Source organism: Dermacentor silvarum, chromosome 9, assembly GCF_013339745.2.
Source record: "Dermacentor silvarum isolate Dsil-2018 chromosome 9, BIME_Dsil_1.4, whole genome shotgun sequence".
Lineage (NCBI taxonomy): Eukaryota > Metazoa > Arthropoda > Arachnida > Ixodida > Ixodidae > Dermacentor > Dermacentor silvarum.
In genome coordinates this window covers 166644662-166670680 of record NC_051162.1, presented here as the reverse complement: position 1 = coordinate 166670680, position 26019 = coordinate 166644662, and the positions used below count along the sequence as shown (strand labels likewise).

The window sequence follows — 26019 nt, the reverse complement described above, 5'->3', positions numbered from 1 at the left end:
CCAACGGTGGCGCAGTGGTTAGGCCGCTCGGCTAACGAGCAGTAGTAGTGGTGGTGGGGCAGAGGATCGAACCCTCATGGTGCCCACTTCTGTTTAGTTAGATTAAGATGACGTAAGTTGCGTGCCGCCTTTCTGCCACGGCTTTCTGATGACTGGTGGTGTCGCACAATGAGCCAGGCAATGCTCTCGCATTAAAAATGATCACTTCTGTTCAGAAGGATTGAATTTACCTATGGCTTTTCCAATGCGCCTACATTGACAGATGAAGGAACGCTACCATTTTCGAGCTATACGTATAATCTTAGTTGATGTACCCAGCCTAGCACACTTGTGGAAGTGAGCACACTGTTAATGAGCCTTCAACCACGAGACCATGCCCGCTGGAGTCAGTAATATGCCTGCCCTCACATACCTCAAAGTTGTCAACGGTTCATTACGGAACTAATAGAAACCTAGGAATGGTCACAAGGCAGCAAGTTTGCAAAGTCAATGACATAGTAATCGCAATACAGATACTTGCCTCAAGCTCCACCTTAACCAAAGCGAAAATTTTCTTCCGTTTACCACCCACATATCTCTGCAGCCCTACTTCGCGCCAATTAAAATTACCTCCATGATGACACACGTGCTCTCATTCCATGGTGTTCCACCTATTTCCCACATCACCTTTCTAGGATTAAGGAAAATGCATGAAGATTATGCAGTCCAAATAAGGTCATTGTGCGGTACCTGACCTTGTCGTGCCACATGCCACACTTTGCACTGTGGTAGAACGTGTTTAAACTGTAGCTTCAGTGGAATGAAAAGAAACGTCCGCCATTTAACATGTACTAGCGCAGCCTTCATACAAGAATACCTGGTCTCCTGCACTCCACCTTGCACTGCAGTGCCACCTTTAGCTATAATCGCCGGATACAATACAACCTCTGCGGTTAAAACACTCATTTATTACATATGCATAATTAGTGTTACAGCGTAGATGTATTACACACCAAGCAATAAGTCATGATACTGCACAAATTACGTGAGTAGCGCTGCTTACCTAGTGCCCGCTTTCTGAGCAGTAAGTGCTGGTCCTGTCTGGCCATGTTGCTCTATGAACAGCGAGCCGGAGCCGGAGCTTTGTGAACTGCCTTGTAGTGAGGTGGTCAATACATGTGCTGAAAGTATACATTCAGTATTTGTATGTAGACGAACATATACTGCCATGGTGATCAGAACCTTAGCACAGAATGAAGGACCCTAGGTTCACAAAGGTGGAAAATAAAATTTGGAACATGTTGTATAAATATAAATTACATTATCTTGAAATAATCAGCAAAGCACATACACTGAAAATTTGAGCGACTAAATGAATCGATGATTGTATTGTCATAACATATGCACGCTTCATAAATTTACACCAATCTGTCTGCTCGTAAAGTCATTTTACAATACAAAGAGAGAAAAAATATACATTTCCTCTTGTTTAAAGCTTGATCCGATGATATCAATCAAAACAGGCGAGTGTGCAAAGCTCACTTTGTGATGAAATGTATTGATTTCTCCTTCACACAGAAATCACTAATTTGCGTTGTGTGTTCTCGCTGTAAACAAGTGCCTAAAAAGTGTACCTACCTTTCTGAGTGTTCTGCATTGATAATGTAAACGTTGAATGTGGCCAGACTAGTTGTAAACGTTGATCAAATGGTAAGTAATGGGAAGAGCAAAAATATTTTATCAGCGAAGCTGTTTAAGCCGTTGGTTAGTCCGGAGAGTGTGCGCAGGATAACCTCACCGAACGATAACGTCACTCCGCGTCGCCTCGAAACTCCGAATCTGGAGCTAAGCCGTGACATCATCGGGTGCGTCGCATCACTTCGCCCCAGCTTTGCCGAGTCATGACGTCATTAACCGCGCCTCCGCGTAGCCGTGTCCAGCCTTGCTACAGCTTACCCGTGACGTCACTGCGCTGATCCTCATAATGGCTTCACGTCACCGCGGTAGCGAAAGAATGCCCCGCGTCTCCGCGCCGAGTACATCGCCGTGAAGATGGGGCGACCAAAGAAGTGCGTTAATCCCGAAGAAGAGGAAGCGTGTTGCAAAAACCGTCGTGCCATACTCGAGAGCGGTTGGGGCGACCTTGGATCAACCCCGAGTATTGCGCCGATGAAGCGGCGCGGATCATCGGCGATTTGCAGAAGGTTCGGAGTTAAGAGCTCGCATTACGGAGTAAAAGCGTGTGTGCAGCCAGAATCGTCGACCTAACCATCCGGGCCTGCAACTTAGCCGATCCGAGATAAAGCTAAGTGGGATCGACAGCTTTGCTGTTTGCTGTCTTCGCACCACTAGCGTGAAGCTGCCCGATTTTAACACGAAAGTGTTTTATTCCGGGGTCCACCAAGACTTCACTGACGTATTTCCGTCACGGAAATACGTCATAGAACATAATACAAAGAAAGAAACCAGAAGAAAAAGTTCCACAAACATGCAAAATTTGGGAATCGAACCCACGACCTCTCGGTCCGCGACGATAGATCGCCGAGCGTTTAACCCATTGCGCCACAAACGCATTCGCAGAGAGCTACACAGACGCGCCTTATATATCTAACACTCCTCCGTGTACCCGCGCTCTTGCTCGGGGCGGTGCCGCCGCCTATGAGCAGAAAAGAGAAGTACTGCATTATGACACTAAAGCCCGGGATACATGGAGCGAACTTTCTCGACGAACTTCACGCGTCAAGTAACGACGCGGCGACACGACGCAGGATGTTTGCTGTGTTGCAATACATGCGGCGAACGCCGCCGCGCGTTGGCCGCCGTGTTGGCGGCGGTCCCGGCCGCCCGCTTCGAACTGAATTTGGCGTTGTCCTTGTAGAATTCACTTAGTTGGAAGCAAATGACTGCGTAAACGGCTTTCGCTTAGTCTCAGGCCGCTTCGACGACAGAGTAGTATGGATAACCTTGAGTAGTTTTCGAGATCGCTTCTCGTTTCGAACGCGTCTAAGCCTAGCGAAAGAAATATCCGATGCCAACGCCATCTATCGGGGAAGTCGGGAGATAGGCATGACGACAGCATGTGGCCTCTGAGATCAGAAGATTTCTGTTGAAGGTTGTTGTAGAGAGCTTGCACTGCTTGTCTGTTTCCTCGCAGATCAGCGGATATGGGATGTACAAATACAACGCGATTCCTGAGAGATCATACTAGGAACTACTCAATCGGTGCAGAGACATGCAGACACGGCAACACCAACGCGATTGCAGACGACGCGAAAAGGCGCGCGCGCGCGAAACACCAGCATGCATTGCGACCGGAACTAGTGCCTCCTGATTGGCTGTCGTCCACCGCTGCGCGCTAGACGCTTCCGGCGGCGGCGTTCGCCCGACGAAAATGTTTGGACAGGCAGATCGGCTGCGGACGGCAAATTTCTTGACGCCGGCCGTCGGACGTTCGCCGCCCGACGAAGTTCTTCGCTCGGACGCCGGTTATTCGCTCCATGTATTCCGGCCTTAACGCGCACCGACAGTGAACGCTTCGGTGGTCTCAGTACTACGACGCCTCGATGCCAGCATTCGAAGGGACGCTGGCATCAAGAAGCACTACCAACGCCACCTAGGTGGCGTTCACCGTACTCAGCACAGCGGAGCGTGGCCTCCGCAATTAGCTCTGAAAATGTTTCTGAAGTTGATCGCGGAGGCTGCAATTACGACGCGCTGTACGCGCTGATTTGACTCGGTGACGATTCAGTTACGTGCTTTGTCTTGCGCGTTGTATTAGTGTGTCAGTTACGTGCTTCGTCTTTCGCGTTGTGCTAGCGTGTGCAGCGTAGTGCAGCTTCCATATGCACGACGGTTGCTCATGGTCATCGACGTTGGTAGTCGTGATGGAGGAGACGTGCCACCAGGCGTCAGCGTGGGTGCATCAACGCCTAAGGGCGCTTTAGCCACAAAACACCAATAGACATTATATATCAATGTGCAATAAACATTACACTACTTCTGTGAAGACACGTTTCACTTTCGTGTTCTATACCGATTCCTATATAAGAGGGATCAACCACATTTTTTTGTTCTTCTTTCTGGGGTTTTACGTGCCCGAACCAGTTCTGCTTATGAGGCACGCCCCCACTTTTTGGTTTTTTTTATCTTTTCAGAAATTTTCAAGTATTGGATTGTGTACATATTTTGCATAATTGTAATCGCTACCGGTACATTTATTGTGCTATTAGGCCAGCCTATGCCTCTGACTAAAGCATATTGCTGATCTATAATTTTAATTAGAAGTGGAGGATAATTAGGCAACTTCCAGGGTGCAATAAGTAAAGTAATAATGGGCAAAAAACATAGTGCTGGGCCTATTACTTGATTCGGCAAAACAGTTTGAAACCATTACGCGCATTATCGTGTTACAGAAACTAAAGAGGGTTCGCTTCCAAGTTCATTATACACAATTTTTTTCCGACTATATATATATATATATATATATATATATATATATATAACCATTTCCACGTAGTCTCTGCAAAAAATCAATATGGTAATTGCTAGCCAGTTAGATATGATGTGGTTCAAAGGTCTTATATTTACCATTTGCGTTAAGTACTTTGCGAACCTACCACTACACGATACAATATTTTAATATACTACCTACAGTACACCAATAATATCATAGAATTCATATTTGAAGCCATAAATAATTCCAGAAATGCAATAAGAGTTTTTTACTTGTTTGTATGCAAGTCAACTTTGTTTCAACTAAAACTCGGTTATGTTTTATAAATGTTCATAGGAATGTTAACCTACACCAGCCCATTCAAATACATGGTATTCCGTATTCGGGGTTTCTTATTGTTCTCTTCTGCTAAGTATCTCGGACTTTAATTTGATGACCATATTTCGTGAGACACCCACATTGGCTACAAACACATAAATTTACGAGCTGTAGCAACGCAGTTACGCACACCTAAGTTTAATGACCCCCTTAGTTGTGTAGCTTATTTCTTAAAGCTCTGGTTCAGTCCGTGCTCGCATCAGGTATTTCAGTTTACGGCTACTGCGCCCCAACATAAGTAGATCAATTGGATTAGCTGTTACGTAAGATATCTGCACGCATACACTCTTAGCACGCTAACGTTTAATAAAGGGGCATATTCTCACAAATCTGTGCACCTATAAAGAAAAGTTACATAGTAACCTTTATTTAGGTAACCTTTAACACAGGAGCGTACTCTCCCAAATTTGTAACCTATAAGTTGGAAATAAAATTCTTACCTTTGTTCAAGTAACGTTTAATAAAGGAGCATACTCTGACAATTTTGTGCACCTATAAAATATATAATATATAAAGACTACGTGTACCTATACTCAAGCTTACTATATAGTAACCTTTAGTGTAGGTACACATAGCCTTTTTGTATTGTAACCTTTCGTATAGGCATAGTCTTGCAAGGCTTCACATGTGCGTCCTTCTGCGCATGTCCATGAATTTAGGACATTGATTCTTCGGCCTGCCACCAAACTTCACCGCAGTGCACTAGCATAACTCACTGAGCATAACTTCATAAAAGTTATACTTCAAATGATCGGCCGAATTTCTGCAACTTTCTGTTACCAACGTCAGCAAGATACTCTCTTCTGAAAATATACGCATTTATGGCACTTGGTCCTAACTTTTCTGCTGCGTTATATTGGCGCTTTGGTCAAGGTTAAAGCACTGTTATAACTAAGCAGGGAAATTAGGACTAAGTTCCGTAAAAGCTTATGTTATTGGAAAAAGGTATCCTTTCGACGTAGCTAACAGAAAATTGTTGAATTTCGGCTGAGCTTCTGAAATACAATTTTTCTCAAAACTCTGCTCAGTGAGTAACGCTAGTGCCCTGCAGTGAAGTTCAATGAATGGCCTAAGCGAAGAAGCAATGTACAAAACTCATGCGCATGCGCAGAAGGACGCGCGACTGAAAACGTGCAAGACTGTATGCCTATATGAAAGATTACAAGAAAGGTTCATAATAATGGCCGCAGGGGTTAGACCGAATTTGTTGAACATGACTCATTGTCGAAAACTGAAAAATATTCAGGTCTTAAAGACAAATTGACATTTTATTGCTGTGAAAGCTTCATAGCCGCCTATCAATTTCACTGCGTGCAAAAGAATGATTACATCTCGAGCAACAATGGCCATTAAAATGCCATGGAACAATGACAAAATCGTCGATAACAATGTACGTCGACAAAAACAACGGACGTAGTACAATCAAAAGTATGACCTGGAAATGTGCGGCAAAACGTTGCTGTGCTCTTTAACACTCATCCGTACTTCGTTGCTCCACCCCACGGGGGAAAAAAATGAATGAAATAGCAAAGCATTTATCTCCACATTTTCACTACAGATTTCTCCATATATCTCTGAACTGCGCTGAAGCTCTTGCTCTGGACGTAGATACTTCCTCAAGGCTATTAATGTAGCACTGGTTCACGTCATTTTTGGTTATGTTTGTGATTTGGGCAATTACGCACTTTCCCCTCAAGGCGATGCTAATCAATACATCATACTTCTGACTAAGGCATTTGCCATGCTGAAGCAACGCAACAGTTTCCATTGTTCAATTTCTATACTTTATTCATGATGCATGAAGCCCAAGTAATTCTTTGTAAAACTCTGGTACATAAAACTTTCATTGGCAACTGGTGGAGCAAATTGTGATATCCTACGGAGCTAGGAAGTATGGACACTAAAAATCTTTTTTTATTTGCCTATTGTTAATGATCTCAAATGCGCCTATGTTCTAACCAACGGAATGTATCGAGAAGTAAATGACATGATTTAACAACTTAGAAAATACATTCTCGCCTCTTCTATCTCGTTGGCATTTGTGTTCTTTCTGGTATATGCTTCAGTTCACATATTTTTTATTTGACTCAAATGTTATAGTGCCTTCACATTGGTCATCAGTTACGGAGCACTGTCCCTGACGCTGTTTTTTTAATAGATTTGGCTTATGCAGCTCAATCCGATGACATACTAGCCCACTGCATGACAACATGCACGTTATAGTCGAAACCATCAAGTCATCGAAGTCATTTTCTACTCTGATGTCGCTGTATTATGCTTTTGTTCATTCTCATATAAACTATAACATTTAATCATGGGGAAACACTTATAGCAGTCACCTAATGTCACTGCAAGTCATTCAAAATCGAGCTATTCGTCTAATAACATTTTCATCTCGTAGCATTAACGCTAGTGAGTTATTACACGCTCATAATATTTTGAATGTGACTGATCTTGTTAAATACAACCTCGCCATTTTCATTTTTAGGGCAATAAACAATAATATTCCAGTAACCATCATACCACCGACGTCTCTTATGAATACAAATAATACTAGATTTGCAGAGAATATCAACTTTATTTTACCCAGCGTTCGCACCAACTACGGCAAGCAGTCATTACACTTTTCAGCTTTATCTCTCTGGAACACATAATCATTTCCTTTAAAATTATTAAAATCTCACAGGTTTCATACAGAACTTAAGCGCTTTCTTTTAGCTTTATCCGACTCTCATTTTTTAGTGAACTATGTTTTTTTTTCTTTTGTAACTTTTTTTAAAACTTTAATCGTGTTTCTCTATTTCCTGCATTCTTTTCATCTTCTTGGAAATGGACCCTTTGTAGTTCTCCCTATTATTGTCTAAACTGCAGCCTTGTTCTTATGCATTAAACAGCTGTATTTATTATTTTTTTTTTCATTTATGCCTTGTCTTTTAAAACCTGTATTATCGTAAGCTTTACATGTTGCCATTGTTTGTATTAATAATTCTTGTCATCATGCATAGGAGGTCCCATTTCAGTTTTTAAGTACGGGACCTCCTTCTGTATATACTTACCATGAAATTAACCCTGTTTTTGTATTGAATAAACTGATTCTGACCAGCAGAATAAATCTAATAAACCTCACTTACCCGCACCTGTTTGGGTACCGAAAAGACCTGGTCCAAGAGATGTACCGGAATGTGACAAAGCTGGTTGAAGACCCACAGTAGATCCAGCATTTTGTATTGGCGTGGAGGCCAGAGGGGTGTCCACTCCTGATCCCGCTAAGTGCTGTTGTGATGCACCTGCAAAGAACGCAGTCGATTTTTGGATAGCACGTTCATTGGAGACAATAGATGACAAACTTACAGGATAGACAAAGCGGTACTTTGTCAAGGCTACAAAACGTTCCTTCAAAATACGATGCTGATTATGAACATCTCAACGCACACATCGCGGTTGAAATGTGTTTTTCGCTTTTCGCATATTTAACGATGCATGTGTTGCTCATTTTGAAGCATATGTACGTAGTACGGGGTCTAACAGGTCCAGTATTTGCCCGGATTATATCCAATAGGATTTTTTTAAATCTGTGTCCTGTCAAATTATCTAAGAGCAGAGAAACGTCTGATGTGTCCCGATGTGTCTGCTCTGCCTGTTCACGCAAAAAGAAACAAAACCACAACAGAAAACACGAGTGAAGATGCAGAAGTGTGCGGAGAAATACCAGAGGTATTACTGTCCTTCACAGACTGCAAGGATCACAATATCTGAGCCTTACTATATAGTGCCTGATGTTGCGCCCGAAATACCGATTGCTTCAGTGATAACAAAAGCGCACTACTTATTATAATTGCCGTATATCTGCAGAGTTTCTTACCTCTGTCGAAAAATTTCTGACAGAATGCATTAGGGCGTTATTCATTCAGAATAAAATTATATTGTAAACACTAAATATACTTACCATTTAAGACAGAGACGAACCACAAAGAGATGTAAACACTCTTACGTATTGGCTCAAAAATATTGAATTTAGCGAGAAAAACACGATAACGTAGAGGGACTGGACAAGCGCTTTGCTCCATTCTATGTAATCGGGCTTCTAGCGATCAATTGAATATTATTTAACATTCGCCATCTAGCTTTATTTGATAAAATCTGTGCGCAATATCAGTAACCACAATTTTTTGGAAGACAAATTTCAAAGAACAAGAACAGACCACTGTAAAGGAAGTATCAAATGTCATTTACATGTCGGTAATTCCTACAGACCAGGTATCCTGTAATTTATTAGTAATGTTATTGCGGCGTCGGTAAAACGGGCTAACTTGTCAAGACCTCATGCGCGAGCTCAGCAACTTATTTTATTATTTTTATCGGCGGCAATAAGCCTACACATTCATCTAAGTGCTCGTGTAACTCCGACTCTAGAGAATGATATTGAGAGCGTGTACGTGGCAACGAAAAAATAGCTACAGTTTCAGTAGAAAGTCGACTGAGGCCGCCTTTTTGATCATCTCGACTGGCTGCACCCATGTATACGTCAGCCACCCACTAATGCATTACACAACGTTGACATACTAATCTGGCAAAGTTATCCATATACGACCACAAGCAGCGTGGTATTGTCTTCGGGCCGACACCTGGTCTTTAAATCATATTTCTTTGTTTGATGATATATACTGTATTTTTATATATGCTCTCAGTAGTAAAATGAGCATCAACGTTCCATCTTAACCTTAAGCAGCCCTGTCTATTGTGCAGTGGAATTTATATTCGGAAGTATAAAACCAAACAATTTGCAGTTAATCTAAAATGTAGACACCAGAACCCCTTAGGAGCACACAACATAAGATTTAACAAAACGACCAAAGGGAAGCACACTTAGTACATGGAGCAACAAACGCTGGGTTAAATGGCTACACGCAACTCACCAACTCGAGATTTCAAAGTGACCATTGCGCTATAAGCTAAAGGCTACGCCATCCACCAGCGAAAATTCATCTGTAAATTCCTGGTTCACGAATAACCAGTATTGCGTATACAACTATAGTTTGATTATATTATTGTGTTCATGTATACAGGTTTACATATTTATTCCTGGCTCAATTTTTGGAAAGAGTTACTGAAACTGCAATTTTGCCACCATTAGAGTAGTATTGAGATCGGAAGAATCAGCTAAAAGAGGTCATTTGAAATCTTGCAATCAATTGAAATATCATCCTGAATTCCTTCTCAGAAAAAATTGTCAAACTTTGCCTAGTCAAGAGAGCCTGCGCTACATCAAAATTTATTGCACTGTCAAAGGAGTACTGGCACACGTGTAAAGTATAAACACTTCCACAAGCTTTTCGCATGTGAACGGAGGAAATTTGGCAGTTATAATGGTCGAAAAAAACACATAAGACCTTTACTGTAATACTCATACTTTAAGGTTATTCTAAATGCTACCTTTGCGTCATCGGTACTAAAGGGATGGTGTGACACATAGCAATAATTGTTGATGTCGTGCTGCATTAGGAGGAATTAAGCTTTAGTTCAGTGGCTGCTCTCTAAGTATATAGGAATGTAGACATCATTTATCTCTACAAACATGACACCAAAATCAATCATGTTTATAGCATTTATATGAAAAACAAAATGTCTAGCAAAGACATAATTTAGTCCGCTGAATATATTGTTGAAGATTGTAAAATTTTTGAAATCAAAACCACAAACCTTACACCTTAACACCTTGGATACGAAAAACGACATAAAACGTTTGTATAAACCACTTCATAAAGCATCTAAAGCAAAATAAGGTGATGTAATACACAAAACTCGAAAATATATAAGTAATTCGCCAGTTCGATTTTTATAAAACAATATTAATATAAGTAACTCATTCTCCTAGGCCGTGAACTAAAGAATCAAATTCATGCGACTTGAATGACCTAATGGAGAAAAGGGGAAAGGATAGATGCAGTTTACAGAACTGCTATATCCGTTATTGTTGCAGAGTTTAAATAGGTTTTGTGCTTGTTTTTTCTTAAACGTCAATTTTCAGCATTTGTCGTGAAATATTTAAGGTTATTAAGAATTACAACTTTCTATGACCTCTGCAAACAGCCTTCTTTGTCTGAAATGCAAATCAATTCAAGTTCGCCCATTGGTTGTTTTAAACGCATTTCTGCAGTATACATCTGCTTTATTGGAGAAATTGGACGTTGCCCCGACCTATAGCTTCGTCTTATCGAAGGCTTTGATGAATGTGCTCATGAAAAATGGAAAAAAATTGTTCCACAAATTTTTTTATTTGGTACGCTTTCGTGTGCTGCCACGGCCATTGCGGGAGGGTTAAAAGCCATGACATATTAATAACAGGATACATCAATATCCTAGGTGCCAAAAACGAAAATAGTTTGTAGAATCAAGCATTTCAGTAATTATGTGAGGGCAACCTTATGTTTACCAGGATGTTTTGCAATACATTGGACCCTGACGTTGCATTAACAAAAAAATTGCCGTCAGAAATGTCTTCTCTCTTATTTATTAGTGCTTGGCACGATATTATAATAAAAACACAGAAAGAAAGAAAAATCGTAAATGCCGTCAGAGACAACTTGAAACTGGGTTCATATTGTGCATAAGTTCTACCTGGCACTGGGGCAGTTCATTTTTGGCTGCTTAAAACGCGTGGTAAACACAAAACACTGGTGAAATAGTAGTGGGAATCAGCAGTAATGAGTGTTAATGAGTACGTAAATTAGGGAACCATGGTGGCAAGAAGGGGCGATAAGTATGAACACATTACGCATCAGATACTTATTCCTAAATGCAGCAAAGATAAGCATAATTTTATTCTCGCCTAATACAACGTGTGTGTACAAATTATGCTTGAGAAATTTACTTTCAAATGTTTCGCGTTTACTTAGTGCAATATAATACAACTTTATTTTACCATAGCAACAAATAAAAATAAGTTAGGTTAATAAGTTAGCATTGTCACATGGCAACATGGTCAATACGGTTGGCACAATGTTCCTTGCAATTAGCACTGAAGAACAAAAAATTGCAGAAGTATGTTTGCTGTACATCATATTCAAATACGTAACTTACCCTTTCTGCAAGTTTTCTGACATTGCTGCAACGTAGGGAATTTATTTCCGAAGTAAGAACAGTCGTACGCCTTGAAGCACGAATTCTGGTTGGGATTGTAAATGAATACTTCGTGCACCTCACGAAAACAGCCAATGCTTGCCATTGGGAAATCACAAACTCCCACTGAAAAGCAAATTTGGTAACGTTATCGAGCACCTTCAAACCCTTATTGAGCCTAATTTGTGTAATTTGTATAGAGCTATGTGTAAAACCACAGTTTTATGAAAGGAACTGCGTTGCATGGCCACTCAAAACACTGATATTCATTCTAATTGCTTAAGAAGAAGCTTTGCGGGCGAAATCATATTCTAGGTTTCTTTCATGTTACTGTCTTCTTAATTTACTAAAACACTACTGCATGTTTCTTCTGTGCAAGCAGATGTGTCCACCAACCCAAGTGACTATATTCCTGTTATGAGGGTTTTCATTAGTGTAGGCTATCACATCGCTTTGCATCGTTTCCACGAACGATTAAGGAATGGAACAGTTTACCGGCGTCTGTTTTGCAGTCGACTAGCATTGAAGGCTTTGAGGAGTGGGTAAAAACCTTTTATGAAATTAAATCTTAGTGGTGTCGTGTAAACGTTGTCACACTGTTATAGATAACATACTGTAGTCTTTCTTTTATACTGCTTGGGATGTCACTGTCACATTGCTACAAACACGTATTTATTAGCGAAATTATTGTATGTGCATCTGCTTATTTGTTTTGGTGGTTATTGCATTGTATTTCAAACATTCATTGCTTCATGTCCTATTTACGTTTGTAAGGTGAGGACATTTTTTGCGTTATGTGCAAACTTGCTGTACCCAGCCTGTTGATGCCAATACGGCCAACAGTATTTGAAAAAGAAAATATTTATGCTTTAGAAACGGCGACATGCATGTCAACACAAGAAATACCCGAAAATTGATAATGTGTATGAAAGAGAAAGCTATATTAAATGTGGCACAAAATACTATCAGCGTGGCCTAACGTTTTGTGACGCAAATATTTAGCACACAAATTAGTATAATACTTACTGCACCACGTCTTGTACAATAAGGAGCCCTTCCCAAAAAACAAAAAAAAAACACTTTTGAACCAATGAAATAACCCAAGCCTTTCCAGGCATCAACTCAGCACCCGCTCTAACACACATCATCAACGCAAGAAGGCGAATTGCATGTTATTGTTATTGTTATGGGTGCATTCAATTACTCTAACCTGAACATTATATTTTATAAATATTGCGGACTAAACAGTGCAGCCTGTGTTGGAAAATATGTATGTAAGTCATTTTATTAAACAGACCTAAGTATAGTCACTGTGAACTCCTCATGCAGATAGAGCAAGGTATCTTCCATGACACCTTTGCCCGAAATGGCAAAACGCACACTAAAAAAATGTGAACAGTAATGAGAAGCTTGTTTTTTAGGGTTGCATGCGAAATAACTGGAAACGATTGCCCAACACAGGTGTTAAATTACAGTGACGACGAAATTTGCAAGAAAGATGTAATGTACAATATTCAAAGAAGCACTGTTAAGTTAACCTCAAATAACCGACAAGGTGTCGCGCTCTTTTCCGTGATCAAACACACCTAGCGATACACATTTTGAAACACAAACATTGATGGCACTTGTTGAAGTTTTCTCCTACACTTTTGATGATGAAGGCCGTAATTCTTGATGGATACCACGGAATGAATTATATCTGTGCGAAGGTGGAACTATCTATTCATTTTTAGTCTTTCTTGTAGGGAGCAAGCAACACACTGCGGTATCCGTTAGAATATTCGCATTTGTGGGCACATCAGCCTCCAGTTATTATTGTTACAGGAGTTATAATCAATAGTAGCTCGGTTGGTACTCGTAAAGCTACACAGCACAAGAACACAGGCGCTTCCACCTAGCTTGATCTTTAACTAACACTTTCATCGTTATCGTCTTGATCGCTCAACTGTGACAAAACCCTCCAGAGATCACGCACCGTCCCGGTGCTTGAATGGTTTAGACGGCGTATCGCAGGAAAAATGCCCAATGTTGCTTGGTGGTGCGGCAGTCAATGACTTGGGTGTCAGCGGAGACTTACCAATGTTAAGTTACCGATGTTATTTGGGACAGGACTCCATAGGGCTTAACATAGCCTGACGAAAGCTTATCGTAAAGGCCACCGTGAGGAGAGATGAGAGGCGGAGCAGGGCGAGAGAGCCCGGAGGGAAGTAGGCATCTCTGCGTCGACGATCATAAAGGGACTTTTTTTGGCTTGCAATGAAGAGAGCCGATCGCGGGCTACCGTGCGTGCGATGGCCGCACGGGTGATGGCGTCATAAGCATTAGAAGTTCTTGACGCTGAATCACACATAATCCTGGTGTCGAAGGTCAAAAGGTGCGTCACGTCCAAACAAAAGACAAAAGGGCGAGTAGCCGGCCATTTCAGGACGGGATGAATTGTCGGCAAAGGTGACAAATGGCACAGCAGTGTCCCAATCACGGGGATTGTCGGAAAATGCATGGAGAGCATGTCGGTCTGTGTACGGTTGAGGCGTTCGGTAAGGTAACTAGTCTAGGGATGATGCAAAGTGGCAAACTTGTGATGATTAGCACACGAGCGTAGAAGGTCGTCAAACACGCGACACAAAAAGCAGCGACCGTGGCCTGTGAGTAGCTGACGAGGCGCACCATGCTTAAGGATGATGTCGTAGAGGAAGAAATCAGCGACATCACTCACGCAGCTTGTCGGAATTGCTCCAGTGATCACGTATCATGTGACATATTCCATAGCGACTCCGATGCACTGGTTTCCAGCAGTCAGGGGGAGGACCTATCAAGTTCATCCCCACGCGATAAAACGGCTCGGCAGGGACTTCAATTGGCTGGAGTTGTCCAGCCGGGGCTGTCGTAGTGTTCTTCCGACGCTGGCACAGGTCGCAAATTCTAACATACCAGCGAACAGAACGATACAGATCTGGTCGGAATAAACGTCGTCGTACGTGGTCATAGGTTCTGGAGATGCCTAAATATCCGCATGTTGGAGCATCATGAAGTTGTGTGATGACATCTCTGCGCAGAAGATCAGGAACAACGAGAAGTACCGCACCATCTGGTACATGTTGCGCCGGTACATAACATTGTTTTCAAGCAAGAACATACTGTTTTAAGGGTCGGGTTTGTGGCATTGAAGATGGTCAGTGAGGGAGATAAACGATGGATCATGGCACTGTTCGTTGGCCAGATGAAAAATTTACAAAGGAACTCCTCTGGGAGTTGTCTAAGTCTGCGTAAGCTTTGTGCCACTTGGTCATCTATCGCCATGCAACCCGGTGCCATTATCAATGGTATGAAACTTTATCCAACCAGTATAAACCCTTATCAACTCTCATCGGTCGTTATCAACCTTATCGAGCATGATCGGACTCTTATCAACTCTTAGCGGTGGTTATCAACTTGGATGTCCAGCGAAGCTGTTGCAAAACTACTCCTACAATTGCTGAGGGCGGCACGGAATGCTTTATCGGTGGTTCAGATGCTTGTTTTCAGCTTGTTCTTTATTTAAACGTATACTGTTTTTTGTGTTCTATGGGTGATTTCAATGACTGCATGCTTCTCTTTCCTTAGCGCTTGTAGCCTCTGTCTTACGTGGGTATGAGTAATTGCATTCTTACTTGCTTACTGAGGTACGAGCCATTGTTTAGGGGGCTATGAGCCACTGCATTCTTTTTTACGTTACGGACAGGATTCTCGTTGGGTAGATAAGATTCTCGTTTGGTAAGTTCGTGATGGCAGATGCAGACGCCAGTTTACCGTTCGGTTGAACTCGAGGGGTCAAGTTGGTGGCGGGATATGCAAGCAGCGTTTTTGTAGAACTTTCCATATCAGTAGATTACAGAGAACGGGTACTCCTGTAGTCGTAATGCCCAATGGCCAAGCTGTCCCGTGGGATCTTTAAGGCGTGGCAGCCAGGAGAGAGCATGATGATCTATAACAACTGTGAAAGGGCGACCGTATTGATACGGGAGGCACTACCGCTCAGCCATCAAATAATTCTGTTTCGATGTAGAAAGAAGGCGGCTGGCGTACGCTATGACACGACTTTAGCCACTCTATTTGAGGGATTGCAGCTATGCCATGGCCACTTGCGTCGGTGCGAAGCTCTGTTCTTGCGGCTGGGACAAACTGAGCCAATACTGGTGGGAATGCGATGGCAGATATCACCTTGGTAAAGGCATTCGCTTGTTACACACCCAAGAAAACGCAACATTCTTTCTTAGGAGGTCAGTGAGTATCCGTACTATGCTAGCGAAGTTGATGACAGAGCGCCAGAAATAAGATCCTAGCCCAAAAACACTGCGGGCCTCTTGAGAAGAACGCGGCACCGGGAACTCGTGGACAGCCCTAACTTTGTCAAGGTCTGGTTCGGCAACGGTAGCGTCAACAAGGTGGCCAAGAATTTTGATCTGATGATAAGGGAAACTGCACTTGGAAGAGCCGAGCTGGAGACCAACGCGGCGAAGAGCATCAAGAATCGCTGACAGACGAGGGAAGTGGCTTACAAACGTGCATGAGAAAAAAATCTCCTTGTCCAGATAGCAAAGGCAGGTCTACCATTCAAAACCACGTAGAAGCCAGTCCATCATGCACTAGAAAGTTGCAGCAGCTTTACACAAGCCGAAAGGCATGACCTTAAATTGGCAGATGCCATCAGGAGTGATAAATGCGGTATTCTCGCGGTCGTGGTCATCGACAGAAATTTGCCAGTATCCCTACCGGAGGTCGAGCGATGAGGCGCCATGGAGACTTTAAAGCGCACCATCAATTCGTGGAAGAGAATAAATGTCTTTATTAGTGATCCGACTCGTCAAATTACACATCACAAGACCAAAGGCTACCGCCTAGATCGTTTTCACTCATGCCTTCATTTTCTTCGTCTTTATCGCTCAACCGTGACAGTATTCAGACGTTTACAAATAGGGAGAGATTGTAAACATTTTTTAGAAGTTTAGTCTCAAATGAAAGAAACACAGGACTTAGTGATAACTTTTTTTCGGAGACCTATGCCTGCAATGAATTAGAACCCTTCTCACATTGACTGTCGAATGCGATAACTAATAAACCAATGTAGAGACACACCGCATGGATTAACACACATTTATTTGAAATTTGCGTCATCATTCTGACACTTCAGTTAACTGGGCAATATGCAACATACAATTTCACCGGTATCGGCCGACTGTGCTACGACAATTGCTTGCCAACCAAGGTCAACCATGAGCATTAAGGCATGCCAACGACTACAGATGATTATTCTCAAACGATGATAATGGTATAATGTCAAATGTGTATTGACGATGACGTGACAACAATGGGATGACGACGAGTGTGTGAAAATGATGGCGTGACGGCTACTGTATCACGAAGACTGTAGGGCGACGATGCCTTGATGGCTATCATACGACAATCGGTTGCCGTCTCAATAACACAAATGGAATGGCCCCGGCGACACGACAATGACCGAATGACGATGACGCATTGACAACGAATGCATGACAATGGCACCATAAATTACGATTGAATAATGACAGGATAATAGCAATGTAAGGACGAACGAAGAATTACGTCAATGAAACGATGGAGGTGGCATGACGACGACGGTATTGCAACTATCGTATACATTTTTGAGTGATGACGATGGTAATGCCACAGCATAATGACGTCGGCACGATGACAATGACACGACAAATGAATGACAACGATGGCATGATGAGTGTTGGAGGAGAAAGGTGAAGTAGTGTCGATGCATTGACCGTTACGGCATGACAGCTAGAAGCTCATAACTAGTAGCCCAGAATACTACACAACTTGGCTCACTGAGTAATCGTATGTGTATAAATCGACAGATACATAGAAAAATAAATGGACAGATAAACTCAAAGTGGCTAAAACGGGCAAATAGTATTATTAACGTTAAAACCCAATATTCCATCAGGAAGAGTGTGTGCACAAAGTCATTGGAAGTGAGAAGGCCGTGGATTTATGGAATTCTATCAATCGCTTGTTCATTTCTTTATGGCAGCAAAGCTGTCCGAGTTATCACAGCCTTTTATGACTGTGGGTGGATGCTACGTTCTTACTGAATAGCTCGTACTTAGTAAAACACTGAACTACGTATCCGATGGGAGGATAGAACCTCGGTTTCCTGGCCCAGCAGCTTGATGCACTAACCATTAGGACACAATCGCAGGTAAAAATCTATCGTGCCAACGCCAACAAGCTCTTTGAGATTATCACTCTGTGCGTCACATGGTGTAGCATGGATGTTCCAGAGCACATGTGCACGTGTCATGTTTCTTTGCGCCAAAGAAGCCGGAATGAAATGGGCAAATTATCAGAACTTGAAGAAGCGCTTCACAAAAGATTCGCTTCACGTAGATTCCATGATGTACATCGCAACCGCATAGGTTTTCCCTTTCAGCGGATGACTAGGCATTTTAAGTATACTTTGCGTAATATAGATTATCATTATTTGTAGATCACCAATCTGAGAAGCATAATTTTATCCTCTTGCATGGGTTAATGAAGTTTTGTAATTGGTAGCGATGAATTGTACCGACATTGACTTGCTTGCCAACAAATCTATATTGACAACTTTTGTAATCTCACTGGAGCGTTCTTTTTCTCATTCGCGATCATAAAACATGGTGGAAAGTTCTCACCGGATCGACAAACTCCATCGCAGGCTATCTTGCTCCTAAAGGGAGCCCTTCTACTGCAGCTTGGAAGGCAGGTTCTTGTTCTTTTATTGAAGAACCACTTTTGACCACATTTATAAGTTGGCAATGTCGCAATAACCTTGCATCGCCTGTCTAAAGTAGAGAGGGTGATACACAAGGCAAACAATAAATAATTGCAAAATGCTCACACAAATGCTATGATGTAGGCCTAGCCTGGCAAAGCCTACTCTTTTTTTTTTCTTTCAAGTATTCAATCATATGAGGGCCAATATTTTCTCAAATCTTGTAATTTTCTGACCGCATCAGACGTTTTCTTCCCTCCATAACTGCCTGGTTTTTAATTGTTGATAGAGCAAATTAAGAAGTGCGAGATATTAACATAAAAAGAACCACGGAGTCCTACGCTGAAAGCGGAATGACAGTGCACAATTATAGACAATGTCGCACTAAATCAACCAGACGAGATCGATCATTTAGAAAAAATATAAGAGAGCAGCATGATACCATTACAAAAATATACTTATCAATAAGCATTATCAATGGTCAAAATCCTCACAAAGCAGGCTACAAAATTCCTGAATCAAGATAATAAAACTACATTATTTAAATAACTCGAAGGACGAGTAAACAATAAAACAAGCATGCATAGTTAAAATATTACAAATGTGAAAACACCATAGGTTTTAAATATTTCTTGACAACTGTACAATGTTGTGCATAATGGACACGGACACAAAAAATAAGAATGGGACACACAAGGCGCATGCGTTTTGGGCCTTCTGTGTCCCATCGTTCTTTCTTGTGTCCCTGTCCTTTGTGCGCAACATTGTGCATACTCATGGCATATTAACCGGACCAAGTACCTACCTTATTGAGCTGCACAATCTGTATTGTGTATATTGACACAAATACTCTTATAATTTCCAATATTTATAGAATACAGTTGCATAGCACCCAGTAGCCATATTCCGTACAGGAGTGGAACATTAAGCAAAAATTAGAGTGGATGGTGTGAGTGTAACTTAACTATATAGATGGGCAAAAATGTGTTTGTGCATTTTTTTCAATCACTCAGCAAATATAGATATGGTTGCTGTTAAGGTTTTGCGAGCTTATTGATTTATTTTGTTATTGTAATGAGCTTCTTCCTATACATTGAATATGTGACTACAAATTTTCACTACAAATTTTCAGGCAAATGTACTTCTTAATAAGAAGCGCTGCAAATGGTTCTCACAAAGCCTGCTCTTCTTTCTTAAGCTTTACGTGCTAAAACCAGTTATGATTATGAGGCACGACGTAGTGGAGGGCTCCGGATTAATTTTAACTACCTGGGGTTCTTTATCGTGATCAAAGCCTGCTAGCCATTGGAGCCATAGAGGCATGGCGCAGGAAAGTACCTATTTTCGCTGAAACTCTTTCTTACCGATTAGCGCACGTTACTTTTCAGCAGTGCAACAATTCTTTCTCTAAGTCTAAATAGCTCTGCATGTAAGCCTTTTTCTTCCTTTGTTCGCAATTAATGCACCTGGCCGTGCACCAGCGCAAGCAGTTGTGTTATAGCACTGCGCCATGTGCTCTTCGAAAGTCGTGAGCATCGCACCATTACTTAGTACACGTGGGTAGTTCAGAGTGAAAACAGAGACCACGCAGCCGTTCGCCTATCTTTGGGTGTTATAACTTCCGAACACACACACACACACACACACGCAGATATATATATATATATATATATATATAGAGAGAGAGACACACAGTAACAGTACCCGCCTTCCTATGGTATGTTGTGTGCAACCGCTTGAGCTCCATTCATATAGTGCACAGGTACGCATGTACACATGCTGACAAGCAATCCAGAAATCGTGTGGGTTCAGACAAACATATAAATGTTTGTCTTACTTTTTGTTTCCATCGTTGCCCGCTATTTACGCACGCTTGGTGCCATTGTTTAACATTCAGGCAGTCCCCGTCATTTCACTACAACGAAAGCCGTTTCTTTTATTGTTATGCTTCGTGTTTCTTGTTTCTGTATACCTTTAATTCCACTGGTTGCAGAGACAATGATCAGTTCTGTGAAAGAATTTCTGAAACCACTAAAGCTTGTCGCTTCGGCAGGTCACGTCTTAATCACGGCACTGTCACTTTCAAGCAATGCGAATATATGACTACGTGAGAAAAGCAGAATCAAAATGAAAGAGTAATAGATTCATGTTGGATATTTAGCGATAGAAAAGACGGACACCAAGTAAGTACACAGCACCAGCGCTTTTCCTTTCCGGTTCTATCACTGTCTTCGTCTTTTGCAGTGATAAAATTTTAACATGAATCAATAATAAGTTGCTTTGTTCACTCTCCTTAGTAGTAGATTGGTGTTCATATATTTGCTGAATCTATGGTTTCAACTGACGACGGAGTTTTTACGTGAAATTATGTATCTGGACAGGCCATGTAGTGAGTAGATTTTATAACCGGTAGCGTATTAAAGTGAGAGATTGGGTGCCAAGACACGCCCAGCGCAGTTGAGAACACGTATAGAATTAGTTCGTGTTTTGAAATCTGGAAATTCAGGCGCATAATATGCATGGGTAAGCAGGTGCAAGACCGCGGGAACTGCAGATCGTTGGGACATCCTTTCGTCCCTACATAAATAGGCCGCTGCTAGTTCTTCCGTTTATATTGGTGGACTTCTTTACACTATAAACGAGTAATTAGATGTCAGTACATGCCGCGGTGCTCCTTTTGCCCTGTTCATGTTTTCTGCTGTTTGAACCTTACAGTGGGTGCACGTTAAGAAACACTTCGTGGTCAAATTAATCAGGAGTCCCCCAGTACGACTTGCCTCGTAATTACATCTTGGCTTGTGCACGTAAAGCCCCAGAATATAATTTTAAATCTTAAATTACACTCGCATATGAATGCTTTCGAGTGTTGTTTAGTTCGCATTTGTGAAACGTTTCGAATGGAGTGGTGAATAGGAAACGGTAGCGCAATTTTTAGCCGTTAAACGGAGGACCACACTAATTTTACTGTTTTTACAGCGAAGCTGTTAAGGGCTCAGTCTTAGATGGTCGCGTCCGGATGTAGAAAAAAAGTTGTCGCAGTTTCACCTGAAAGGCGAAGCATCAATTGCGATAGCAAATTTGCAGAGAGCTATACGGAGTAATGATGGTAGCTTTATCAGCTGTATAAACTTGGACATGCAGCAGCACCGGCAACGCGCAGAACTGCTGTTGACGCCGTCGGCGTTTTGCCCGCGTTCGCACAAAATGCGTGCGGCGTTGGTGACTGTTGCCGGAGCCTCTGATATAAATAGGCACTTGGTGCCGCAGCTAAACGTCGCCTCCCTTCCCTCCCCCTCCCCCCCCACGGCCTTTCGTGCGTCAGAAGAAGGCGCGTTTGCTCTACATATATGGTGATGGCAAAGGAGGAAAGAGACGCCTACTTCTGCAGCCCTTAAGGGAGCACGGCGCAGAATGCGCATTTGTTCTCCGCCGTGCGTTCACTCCCCGTGAAAGCGCGCGTCCCTCGCGCCCTTTCACTCGCACATACAGCGTTCGGCGGCGCGCGGCGACGATTTCATCTCCATTGACGTCATACGGAACCTCACGGCGACGGCGACGTCGACGGCAGAAATCTGCTTTGGAGTGTCCATATAATTGCTATCGCAATAAAAACTTTCATTGGTCATATGCTGTATGTGTGAGTGAAAGCGCTCAAGGGACGCGCGCTTTCACGGGGACTGAACGCACGGCGGAGAGCAAACGCTACTCCGTGCGTCGCGCGAAGTGCCGTTGGGGGACGGGAGGGAAGCAGGCGAGGCGACGTTTAGCTGCAGTACCAAATGCGTATCTTGCGACGGGGCGTAAGAGGAACTGGCGACTTAATCTCCCACGCGAAAAGAGGACAACGGCAAGGCAGCGTGGCAGGGAGGGGTTGCGGCTTCTGCTCTGCGAGCAACTTGTACTTTGCGCGGCGCCCGGTGGTCGCGCGTACCGTATCTTGAAGCCTATCTGCAACAGGGCTCCTACTTTTCTATGCGCTGTGCTTTCGCCGCTCAGTTTCCGTGGAATGATAGACCGCATGAACCTTCGCTCGCTGCTGCTAGCGCACTTGCGCACACCAGCGTTCTGACAGTGGTTGTGTGCGGTGACACAAATAACGCGCAGAACTGTTGTCGACGGCGAAAGCATTTTGCCCGCGTTCGTACCAAACGCGCGCGGCGTTTGGTGACGTGCCAACCATGCCGAAGAAGTAGAACGTGCCAACTTGTAACGTACACCCTAAGCGGTGTACCGTAGGGACCATAAGGACATAGTCTTTGTGGGCACTAAATAAATGAAAACCACCGGATCAAACATATTTCTCCAATCTTTGTTAGGTAAAATAACCGAAAACACCACCACATCTTAATAGTCATAATCGGAAATACATTAGTACAGCTTCGTTGGTCTGCCATCTCCACCGCAGTGGAAGGGCTGCCACTTTTTTTCAATGAGCACTAGTGTATTTGTTTCCCATCGCCGGGAGAAAGAATGGTCAAACTTGAACTGACTTTATTTCCGGTAGCTTTAGATAAAAAAGGAACAAAAAGCTCTTGTCCAGCTGATAAAATATATGCGCCATAAGTGGCTCATGACTGTTCATGACAGCCAGAACCGGACTGCCTCTTAACTGCACTGCCAGTTGCAATGCGGCCGCACACCAGGATAAATGTCCAGTTGCTCCATTCGCTGCACGTTGAGAATACCTTCAATTGAGGCGAGGCAACATAATTGTTTTGTGTTTCTTTTTTTCTAATTTTGCAGGCGTTATTCTGTACACAGAGAGCACAACTGTATACCAGGCTAGAAATTCCAATTTGCTCGTTAGATGCTTCATGTAATTTTGTACAATACATTTTCATTAGACGTTTTTGCTGCACAGTTATTACTCGCGAAGTCGGGTAGTTAGTAACTAACTATGCAATCAAGCGTAATTAACATTTAGTGCAACTTTCTCTACACCATATACAACAACAAGGATTTAGGCATATTCTCTTCTAGTGCTTCAGTTGTTTTTCGGACTCGGACACGTTCAGCTGCGACCAATACAAGCCCTGACACACGCGCTGACGATCTTTCGGGTGGTTCGTATGCAGGGTGATATTGAAAAAATATTACGCGTATTCAGAGTGAATTTACCAGCTTGACATGTTCATCTTGAGGTGATACCTCCCAAAAGTTAACCTTTTCTTTAGGCGTCCGGTAAAATAGCGCAAAAAAGAAAATTGTTTCTGGCCTACTGGACGTTTGATTTCTCCTTTCTTGATATGATTACAAAAGCCGCCGTATAGCGTTTGCGCTTGGAAATAATTTTAGGCACCTGGTGCTTATTAAGGTGCATTCAATGCCTACTAATGGGGACACTTTGGAAGTGAAGCTTCACCAGATTACGTCCGCTGCAGTTTTGAATTAAACCCACGGGCTTCTTTGTTCGGCGCCTTTCCAGGCTTGGCTGCATCTTCAACTACCTATTCAATAAGCCTTGCTTACGGACCAGGTATGAGCTTTCGGCGGTCCCTAAACTTAGTTTTCCAAAACAATGTCCTTCTTAATACTTATCGGTGAGTAAGTTCACAATACACCCATAACTAAGCGAGTAAGGCAACAAACTATTGAATATAATAAACTAAGCCACTGTGATTGTCAAGGCCTATCGTCTTGGGTGTACTGCGCTAACAATAATTATTGACCTCAATTTTAACTAGATAAGAAATTCGATAGGGTTTTTTAATGGTAAAAAAGTTTATAAGTAAATAACATTTTTTCACCTTATCTCAATTCGTAATTTGTGCCTAATACGTTTTACAAATGATAATTATTTGATTCAGGTATTATCTAACTTGATCCAATTGGGATGAATTCAGGTTAAACATCCCAATCTCTCAGAAGCTGTATTCTTTATATATTGTAGGAAATGCAGCTTACCAGGCGTAGGTCGTTTAGGGCTTGCTTGTATTTTAACAGCTGTTAAGTTAACTTGTAGAGCACCTTGCTGTAGAAATGACACATTGAAATTGCAGGGTGGGCTGCAGGCTTGTTGACTGCTCCCTGTCGCGTATGTGACGTCTTGCTGTTCTGCACCAGGAGACAAAAAGTATATTGAACGGTAAAGTTCATATGACTAAAGGTACTTCCTGAGGGCCCGGTTTGTGCACGGTTGAATTTTTATTGGGGGCGAGAAATAAGTAGAGGTCAGAGGCACTCTTCTCGAATGACTGAATGTAGGACTTGTGATCCCGCTTACACAGGTGACTACAATGAGACCGCAAGATGGAGAATTCTTCTCTCTATTTGTTAAGTTTGTGACTAATTAGCTTTCCTGCAATTTATGGCAAGTTGGTTCACGTGAACGGATCTGTCGGTTGTTTTACGCCAGACAAACCTAAATTGGCCATACCAACTATAGGAGGATATTTAGCTTTAAACGATGAAAGAAAATTAAGCACCCGCTTATAGGAAATAAACTCTTGTGAAAGCTATTGTGTAACCCACTCAAGCCAGGCTTTAGAACATAGTTTAGAGTAGAATCAACCTTACTGGGGCAAGTATTGGGCCGAAGTAAAAGACCGATATACCTGACTACAGTACACTGTATGCTAAACATTATGATATCTGCATTTGTATTAGGAGCGGCCACAGAAATGGAGCTGATGAGTCGGTGGGAAAATGAGATGTTGTTTTGAATTCTTAGAAAAGTTCACAATCCGCTATTTCATGATTACTGCCACAGTGCAAGGCGTAAACTCACCAGTTGGTATTTGCTGCATTTGCTGCAAAATGGCCGGATTTCTCGACTGCGGAAGAAGTACCTGATCGGTGAGAGATGCGTTGGCATTGTTTGTCTGGCCAGAGACTGGGGTGCTGCTCATCTCCAGAATCGTCGATTCGCGCGCTGCAGCAGTATATAAATAAACATGATCGTTGCAGGCAGCTATGAGTCGATGTTGCAATTGTGAAGGCACCTGCTGAATTAACAGCTAGAACTTTTTCCCCTTATTTCGACAAATATTTATAAACCTGCAGTATCCCTACCGAATGACATCTCATAATTTTGCTCCACTTTGAAATTTTGAAATTCTTCAAAAGTGTACAAATTACGGCCAATGCCTCTTACTTCCATGTAAACTCCCGAACGCGCAGTCCAGAAACACAAAACAGCATATCTTAAGCAAGAATGCAGTCTGTCCCCTATCGAGTATTCCGCCCCCCCCCCCCCCCCCCCAATAGTCACACAGCTAATATAATTTACTCGGAATTTACATAAGCAGATTCATTAGACTTGGAAAGCATTTTATTGTGTGCCACAAAAAAACAGACATCAAATAGACGTCTG

General features: G+C 42.4%; 1 protein-coding gene across 1 annotated transcript; it reads right to left on the bottom strand.

Moving 5' to 3' along the window:
- Positions 1 to 1038: 1038 nt before the first annotated feature.
- On the bottom strand, positions 1039 to 25573 carry LOC119464626 (uncharacterized). The gene is made up of 6 exons (XM_037725654.2): positions 25435 to 25573; positions 24612 to 24761; positions 18628 to 18777; positions 11891 to 12055; positions 7942 to 8097; positions 1039 to 1160 (listed from the first exon to the last, which is right to left on the bottom strand). The coding sequence occupies exons 1-6, from the start codon at positions 25553 to 25555 to the stop codon at positions 1039 to 1041; spliced, it is 864 nt and encodes a 287-aa protein (XP_037581582.2). The 5' UTR covers positions 25556 to 25573.
- Between the last annotated feature and the right edge of the window lie 446 nt (positions 25574 to 26019).

Coding starts and splice junctions, on each gene's coding strand:
- LOC119464626 (XM_037725654.2), bottom strand. CDS start 25,555: ATGAGCAGCACCCCAGTCTCTGGCCAGACAAACAATGCCAACGCATCT. Junction 18,778..24,611: donor CCCTAAACGACCTACGCCTG/GTAAGCTGCATT, acceptor TCTCTACTTTAG/ACAGGCGATGCAAGGTTATT. Junction 8,098..11,890: donor TCAGAAAACTTGCAGAAAGG/GTAAGTTACGTA, acceptor CGTTCTTTGCAG/GTGCATCACAACAGCACTTA.